Consider the following 9,085-nt stretch of genomic DNA (forward strand, 5'->3'; position numbering starts at 1 on the left):
TTTTTGTATTTTTAGTAGAGACGGGGTTTCACCATGTTGACCAGGATGGTCTCAATCTCTTGACCTCGTGACCCACCCGCCTCGGCCTCCCAAAGTACTGGGATTACAGGCGTGAGCCACCGCGCCCGGCCCACAGTGACTCTTTTTATCTTAATTGTTACATGGATATTCGTGTTCACCAGATTAATTGCAAGATCTTTAAGTGAAATCAACCTATAAACCCTTATCAACCATAAGGTAATATGTTCTTGATGTATATAGTTGTTTTGCCAGTTGTATTGGTAGGCAAATGGACTTTAAAATTTTTTTTAATAAGCAATAGGGCTGACTTGGGTTGTGACAGGCTCCTGATATTGAAAGCTAAGTTGTCTGCCATTATTGCCAGTCACTTTTTCTGAGCCTTCTGAGGAAAGCATTGCTCATTCCACATACCTCAGGGGGACCTACATTGGTTCTAACTGAGGGTAGGTACCTGAGGCGTTGTTAGTGATCCTTTGGACTTTTCTCAGCAAGCTGCAGGATTTTTTAAAGAATCTCAAAAACCTGTATCTTTTGGTCTTTCCCTAAAGTCAGCAACAGTCAGTAATGTGCATCCAGTTGACTTGGTTACTTGGTATTTATTTTTGTGAAATAGGAACTAAAGTTCTGCCATGACTTAGTAAACTATTGTTGGTATTATTTTTTTAGAGTCTACTAACCCATTGCCCCTTTTATACAATTAAACAATTTCTATAGAAATGACCTTTATTTGTCGTATTTTAACGCTGGTACTATGTCATTTCCAGGTCTAGTAAAAATTATACTCTATATGGTGAAGCATTTTCAGCTTTTATTTAATCTATTAATGACATTGCTTTTTCTTTATGCATCTATTAGGATTTTTTCTGTGAATTTAGTGAACAGTCACCATGTGTTCTTTCAAGATCTCTGTTACAAGTAAGTTCCACTTAGTATCAAAATACTTCTTTCAACATTATATGCATATTGACATTGTTTTATTGATTGATTGAACAAAAGGAAGATGCTTTTAAAGAATTTTCCAGTTAGTGTTGTATATTTTTTAATTGAAGTATTAACTTTAAGCATTATGCATACATCAAGGTCATATCCTAGGTCATAAAACAAACCTCAATAATATAGAAATAATCAAAATCATCCAGAGTATCTTTCTAATTGTTTTAGAATTAAACCAGTAACCAACAAGAGAAAGAGATCTAGGAAAATCTCCAGATATTTTGAAGTTAAACAACCTCTAGGTAATGCATGAGTCAAAGACAGAAGTCTTGAGGGGAGTTCAGCAATATTTTGAACTGAATGAAAGTCAAAATATAACATACCAAAATCTGTGAGATACAACTAAAGCAGTGCTTACAGGGAGATTTATAGAATCAAATGTTTTTTTGTTTTGAGATAGAGTCTCACTCTGTTGCCCAGGCTGGAGTGCAGTGGCACACTCTCCGCTCAGTGCAATCTCTGCATCCCAGGTTCAAGTGATTCTTGTGCCCCAGCCTCCCAGGTAGCTGGGATTACAGGTGCACACCACCATGCCTGGCTAATTTTTGTATTTTTAGTAAAGGCGGGGTTTCACTCTGTTGGCCAGGCTGGTCTCAAATGCCTGATCTCAGGTGATCCACCAATCTCAGCCTCCCAAAGTGTTTGGATTACAGGCAGGAGCCACCATGCCTGGCCACATTAAAAGTTTATATGAAAGAAAAATATGCCTGGCATGGTGGCTCACGCCTGTAATCCCAGCAGCTTGGGAGGCTGCGGTGGGAGGATTGCTTAAGTCCAGGAGATCAAGACCAGCCTAGGCAACACGGCGAAACCCAGTCTCTACAAAAAATGAGCTTAGTGTGGTGGTACATGCATGTGGTCCCAGCTGCTTGAACCTGGGAAGTCCAGGCTGCAGTAAGCTGTGATTGCGCCACTGCACACCAGCTTGGGCAACAGAATGAGATCCCATCTCAAAAAAAAAAAAGAAGAGTCTACAGTTAACAATTTAAGCCACCACCGTATGAAACCCGAAAAAGAAGAGCAAATTAAAGCAAGCAGATGGACGGAAATAATGAAGAGCAGAAATTAGTAAAAATATATAACAGAAAAACAATGGAGAAAATCAGTGCAACCCAGAGCTCATTCTTTGAAAATATTCATTAAGTCGATGAACCTCTAATGAGGCACAATAAGAAAAAAATACAAATGACTAATATCAAGAATGAAAGAAGGGATATCATTACAGACTGTAAACATTAAAAGGACAGTAATGGGAGTATTATATACAACTCTGTTCATAAATGCAAAAGCAAATAAAATTGACCTATTCCTTTAAATTTCGACATAAACTACCAAAACTCAAGAAGAAACAGATAATTTGAATAATCTCTTATCTGTTAAATAAATAGAACTTGCAGTTAAAAACCTACAACAGTGCAAATTCCAGGCCAGCTCTATGCAGTGTCTTCCAGAAAATAAGAGGCAAGAACACTCATTATATGAGTCAAAATTTACTCTATCAAAACCAAACCAACATTACAAACATGGAAAACTATATAGTTTCCTTATAAACACAGATGTAAAAATCTTATTCCATGAACACAGATGTAAAAATCTTCAATATAGTATTAGTAAATCGAATTCAACGATATATAAAAATAGGCAGTACACTATGACAAAATAAGATTTATCCTAGGAATCAAGCCTGTTTCACCATTTGAAAATTGTTCATCAGCCGAGCGTGGTGGCTCATGCCTGTAATGCCAGCACTTTGGGAGGCTGAGGCGGGCAGATCACAAGGTCAGGAGATTGAGACCATCTTGGCCAACATGGTAAAACCCCGTCTCTACTAAAAATATAAAAATTAGCTGGATGTGGTGGCGCATGTTTGTAGTCCCAGCTGCTCGGGAGGCTGAGGCAGAGGAGAATTGCTTGAACTTGGGAGATGGAGGTTGCAGTGAGCTAAGGTCGCACCACTGCACTCCAGCCTGGTGACAGACAGAGAAAGAAACCGTCTCAAAAAAAAAATAAAAAAAGAAAGAAAAATAAAATTGGTCAACATAATTACCATATTATCTAAAGCCTTAGTAGATACACAAAAAAATTTGACAAAATCAACATCTGTTCATGATTTGAAACTCTTAACAAAGCTATATGTAGAACTTCCTAAAACCTGATAAAGGACATACACAAAAATACCCTATAGCTGACATCATACTTAATGATGAAGGGCTAATGGTTTCCTCCGAGAATGGGAAGAAAGCAAAGATGCCCACTTCACTCTTAATTAACATTGGAAATTTTAGCCAGTGCAATAAAGCAAGAAAAAGAAAGAAATGGCATACAGATTGGAAAAGAAGAAAACATGTTGTCTATTTAGAGATGACGTGACTTCCCATGTAAAATGCCCATGGAATTTACAAAGACATTCCTAGAACCAAATAGTGAATTTAATGAGATTGCAGAATATGAAGTCATTATACAAAAAGCAGTTGTAATTCTATATACTTCAACAATGGGAGATCAAAATTTTGAAAACAAAACTATTTACAATAACATCAAAAAATGAAATACTTAGGTACAAATCTAATATGGTTAATATTCAGCGATATTCAGTATATTGAATATTCAGATTCAGCATGGTTAATAATAAGGAAATGCAAATTAAACCACAGAAATACTACCTACCTTTCAGACTATCTTTTAAAAAAAAATCTGATAATACCAAGTGCTGACGAAGATGTATTGGTGATAGGAGTGTAATGTGGTTCGGCTACTTTGGAAAATAGTGTGGCACATTCTTATTAAATCAACATGTAGATCACACTCCTAGTCGATTCCTAGAAGTGAAATTTGACATTCTTCTAGAAACCTCTGCAAATGTGTGGAGCTGTTTTGTTCATGATCACCAAAAACCGAGTCAACCTGAATGTTCTTTAGCTGGTGAATGGATAAACATACTGTGGTACATGCACAGTGGAATACTACTCAGAAATGAAAAGAAAATGAAGTATGATATACTTAACAATGCCAGTGAATCTCAACTGCATTATGCTGGGTGGAAGAAGCCAAACTCAAAAGACTATACGATTTCATTTTAATAACATTCCAGAAATGGCAAAATGATAGAGTTGGAGAGCAGCAGATGAGTGATTGCCAGCGGTTTGAGGCGAGAGGAGGGTTTGACCACAAAGGGATCACATGAGGGAATGTTTTTAGGGTGATACAAGTCATTCTGTATCTTGATTGTGAGACTGATTTTAAAAATTATGCATTTGTTAGACTTGTAGAAGTGCACAGCAAAAATGTAAATTTCACCATATGTAAATTTTATTAATTTTTTTTTTTTTGAGATGTAGTCTCACTCTGTTGCCCAGGTTGGAGTGCAATGGCATGATCTCAGCTCAGTGCAAACTTCGCCTCCTGGGTTCAAGTGATTCTCCTGCCTCAGCCTCCTGAGTAGCTGGGATTACTTCTCTCTACTCCTTTATAGCCAAAGTATCAAGATTATTTGGGATCAAATCTCCATGTAAAAGTAACTTAATTGTGTTAACTGGTCTCTGCCACATTGTTTAGATTAAAACTAAGGTTTGCCACATTGTTTAGATTAAAACTAAAGTTTTTATGAGGTTGAGAACATTTCTGATAACTCTTCTAAGTTTTTTCTATCTCCAGTGTAAGTACTTAAACTTTACCATATTAGAGGCACTACAACGCCTGACTAATTTTTGTATTTTTAGTAGAGATGGGGTTTCACCTTGTTGGTCAAGCTGGTGTCAAACTCCTGACCTCGTGATTCACCCACCTCCCAGAGTGCTGGGATTACAGACATGAGACACTGCGCCCAGCCATATGTAAATTTTAAAATAAAATTTAAAAACAATATTAGAAAATCAAGGTATGGTATATTAAATACAAAGATACAGTGGGATTAAGGGAAGGAAATTAAAACATTATTAAATGCAAATTATTTTAAAAATTTATGTTCAGAAAAAAGCATGAAAAAATATTTAAAATATTTGCATGTGTTATAAAACATTCATTAGAGATAAACATAGGATTAATCAAATGACATAGCCATTTAGTATTTCATAGTTTGTGAAGCATTTTTTAATACATTAGCTCATTTGACATAATAAGATTAGTCAGTTTATTTTGACCGTTTTTATATTACCGCTCTTGGCTTGGGAGATTTTTATTTCTGTACGTTTTTTGTTCTACATCAGAATACACCTTCAGTAAGGATTAATAAGTAACACTCATTGTGGAGACAGCAATTTATAAAAAATTTTCACCAATTTTCTATATTTTAATCACTCATATATGTAGTATTTATAAAAGTATACTCATTTTACAGTAATGACAATTCTGTGTGACACCATTACTAATATGTAACATTTGTTTTAAGACCACTTTCCTGGTGGATAACAAAAAGGTCTTTGGAACTCATCTCATGCAAGACATGGTGAAAGATGCACTTCGGTCTTTTGTCAGTCCTCCGGTGCTTTCTCCCAAGTAAGTATTGTAAGACATTTTATAGTTGTACGTGCTCCCTTAAAAGCCCAACTTCTCTCTACTCTGTCTTTATAGCCTAAGTATCAAAATTGTTTAGGATCAAATCTCCACATAAAAGTAACTCAATCGTGTTAATTGATCTCTGCCACATTGTTTAGATTTAAACTAAGTTTTTAATGAGGTTGACATTTCTGATAGCTCCTCCAAGTTTTTTTGTTTCTGGTGTAAGTCCTTAAACTTTGCCCTATTAGAGGCTGAAAAGGATTGCATGCAGAAAGAATCGTCATTTGAGTTGGCATTCTGAGAAATTTCAGGCTTTTCCAATGGGGAAGGGAAGAAAGGAGTCATTAATTCTTAACAAAGCACTTACACTTTGTTTAAAAAAAACAAAACACAGTTAACAAAGTGTATCTTTTTTCACTGAAAGTTACGATGGCTTTCTGTCACAAGTTACTTGATGGTAGATCTCATTTTTTTAAATGGCTTCCAATATTTAGCGATAAATGTTGAGTATCTCTTATCCAGAATGCTTTGGACCAGAGGTGTTTTAGATTTCTGATGTTTCTGAATTTTGAAATATTTGCATGTACATAATGTCACCCAGGCTGGAGTGCAGTGGCATCATCTCAGCTCACTGCAACCTCTGCCTCCCAAGTTCAAGCAGTTCTCCGGTATCGGCCTCCTAAGTAGCTGAGATCATGGACACAAGTCACCATGCCCAGCTAATTTTTATATTTTTAGTAAAGATGGGGTTTTACATGTTGGCCAGGCTGGTCACTTGACCTCAAGTGATCTGCCCACCTTGGCCTCCCAAAGTGCTGGGATTATAGTAGGCATGAGCTACTGCCCCGGCCTAATGTGTTTCTTTTATATGATGGAGTAATTTTTGTTAGTTCAAATCTTTTGAAAGCAGAATTCAGCCTGTTCACATTTGGTATATGCTATTGGGCCACGAGTTTGATGTTAATAAATCAACAATATTTTATTACATTAAATTAAGGTGTCCTAAACAGAAATACACATAAAACAAGGTTATACATTGATTAGTTCATGGAAATGTTGTGACCAGAGACTCATAGGAATCTAACCCTTTATTTCCCCTATTAGCAATGATTTAATTGTCTAATTTTGTAACTTGAGAAACTTTATGGAACTACCACAAATAACGATAATTGACTGTATATATGGAAAAGTTTATTATATGGTAGTCTATAATTCCACTGTTTTAAAAATTGCAGTGTTAGGCCGGGCACGGTGGCTCAAGCCTGTAATCCCAGCACTTTGGGAGGCCGAGGCGGGTGGATCTCGCGAGGTCAAGAGATCGAGACCATCCTGGTCAACATGGTGAAACCCCGTCTCTACTAAAAATACAAAAAATTAGCTGGGCACGGTGGTGCGTGCCTGTAATCCCAGCTACTCAGGAGGCTGAGGCAGGAGAATTGCCTGAACCCAGGACGCGGAGGTTGCGGTGAGCCGAGATCGCGCCATTGCACTCCAGCCTGGGTAACATGAGTGAAACTCCGTCTCAAAAAAAAAAAAAATTGCAGTGTTATAGATGAGAATTCATTCTTCCTTTGTAAGTGATTTGAAACTTTGTTCTGGAGCATTGACGAGGTTCTCTTTATTTTAGGAGTTCAGAAGTTTTACCAGAATATTCATGTGTGATTTTCAGCTAGTCCTACCTGGAACTCGGTCATTAAAGACTCAAGTTTTCAGTCAGATTATTTTTCCCTGTTATTACTTATTTACTGCTTCACCTTCATCTGTTTTGTTTTTTCCTTTTTTAGAGCTCCTAGCATACTAACTTGGTCTTCTAGATCTCCCTTACCTATGCCTCATGACATTCATCTCCTTGTTATTTTTGCTGTGTTGTAAGAAAGTTCTTCCTCTTTATATTCAAGGCTACTAATGAACATACTTTATAAATACTGAATTTTTAAATTTGAAAATAATCATTTTTAGATTGAGAGAGCCTTTTTGAAAAGTGCTTTATTTTAATCTCAAGTAATTTTCTTGCTTTAGGGTTAAAGATGTAACGAACCTTCAGCTCTTCCCATTTCACCAACTGCCTGTTACAAGTGTTTACCTTTTTCTTTCTCGTGGGTGCTGGGTACCCTATCTTTTCCATTGTGTGACCCAGGCTCTGTTTATCAGAGATAAGGAAGACCAAAGGAAACCACTTTGTGAGAAGAGATGAAGTGCCAAAGGGATGTATAGGTGATTTATAGCCAATGGCAAGAAGTAGGGGTACAGAAAAAATTAGTATCCTGTATAGTATTTTCTTTACTATTGTAAGCACAGTCCATGAGGAAATCAGTTGTAGGAAAGTATATGACACTGAAGTAGTGTCATGAAAAAGTGAGACTTTGGACTTTTCCTTTTCTCCTTGTTAATTCGATCTTATTGGATCCAACTCTAATTGTTCAAATACAGATCTGTAGGAATTGGAAATATCACAGATTTATTGGGAGAATTACATAATTATAAAATGTTTCTTAATCTTTTTTTTTTTAATTTATTGCATTTTAGGTTTTGGGGTATATGTGAAGAACATGCAAGATTGTTGCATAGGCATACACAATGTGGCAGTGTGATCTGCTGCCTTCCTCCCCATCACCCACATCTAGCACTTCTCCCCATGCTTTCTCTCCCCAACTCCCCTCCCCCGGCTGTCCCTCCCTTATTTCCCCCCAAAAGACCCCAGTGTGTAGTGCTCCCCTCCCTGTGTCCATGTGTTCACATTGTTCAACACCCGCCTATGAGTGTTTGATTTTCTGCTCTTGTGTCAGTTTGCTGAGAATGATGGTTTCCAGGTTCATCCATGTCCCTACAAAGGACACGAACTCATCGTTTTTTATGGCTGCATAATATTCCATGGTATATATGTGCCACATTTTCCCTGTCCAGTCTGTCATCGATGGGCATTTGTGGTTGGTTCCAGGTCTTTGCTATTGTAAACAGTGCTGCAATGAACATTCGTGTGCACGTGTCCTTATAGTAGATGATTTACAATCCTTTGGATATATACCCAGTAATGGGATTGCTGGATCAAATGGAATTTCTATTTCTAGGTCCTTGAGGAATCACCACACTGTCTTCCACAATGGTTGAACTAATTTACACTCCCACCAAAAGTGTAGAAGTGTTCCTTTTTCTCCACATCCTCTCTAGCATCTGTTGTCTCCAGATTTTTTAATGATTGCCATTCTAACTGGCGTGAGATGGTATCTCAATGCAGTTTTGATTTGCATTTCTCTGATGACCAGTGATGATGAGCATTTTTTCCTATGTTTGTTGGCCTCATGTATGTCTTCTTTTGTAAAGCATCTGTTCATATCCTTCACCCACTTTTGAATGGGCTTGTTTGTTTTTTCCTTGTAAATCTGTTTTAGTTCTTTGTAAATTCTGGATATCAGCCCTTTGTCAGATGGGTAAACTGCAAAAATTTTCTCCCATTCTGTTGGTTGCCAATTCACTCTAATGACTGTTTCTTTTGCCGTGCAGAAGTTGTGGAGTTTGATTAGGTCCCATTTGTCTATTTTGGCTTTTGTTGTCAGTGCTTTTGGTGTTTTGGTCA

At 37.1% G+C, this 9,085-nt stretch overlaps 1 protein-coding gene across 1 annotated transcript in view; it reads left to right on the forward strand.

Annotated features, from left to right (window-relative positions):
* The window catches only part of NAA35 (N-alpha-acetyltransferase 35, NatC auxiliary subunit), an 81,992-nt gene that overhangs the window by 53,816 nt on the left and 19,091 nt on the right, over nt 1–9,085 (forward strand). Inside the window, exons 13-14 of the mRNA XM_017515609.2 lie at nt 877–936; nt 5,402–5,508. Of these exons, the coding sequence (XP_017371098.1) occupies nt 877–936; nt 5,402–5,508 (167 nt within the window). The remainder of the gene's footprint in view (nt 1–876; nt 937–5,401; nt 5,509–9,085) is intronic.

The sequence above is a fragment of the Cebus imitator genome, unplaced genomic scaffold (genome assembly GCF_001604975.1).
Source record: "Cebus imitator isolate Cc_AM_T3 unplaced genomic scaffold, Cebus_imitator-1.0 Scaffold553, whole genome shotgun sequence".
NCBI lineage: Eukaryota > Metazoa > Chordata > Mammalia > Primates > Cebidae > Cebus > Cebus imitator.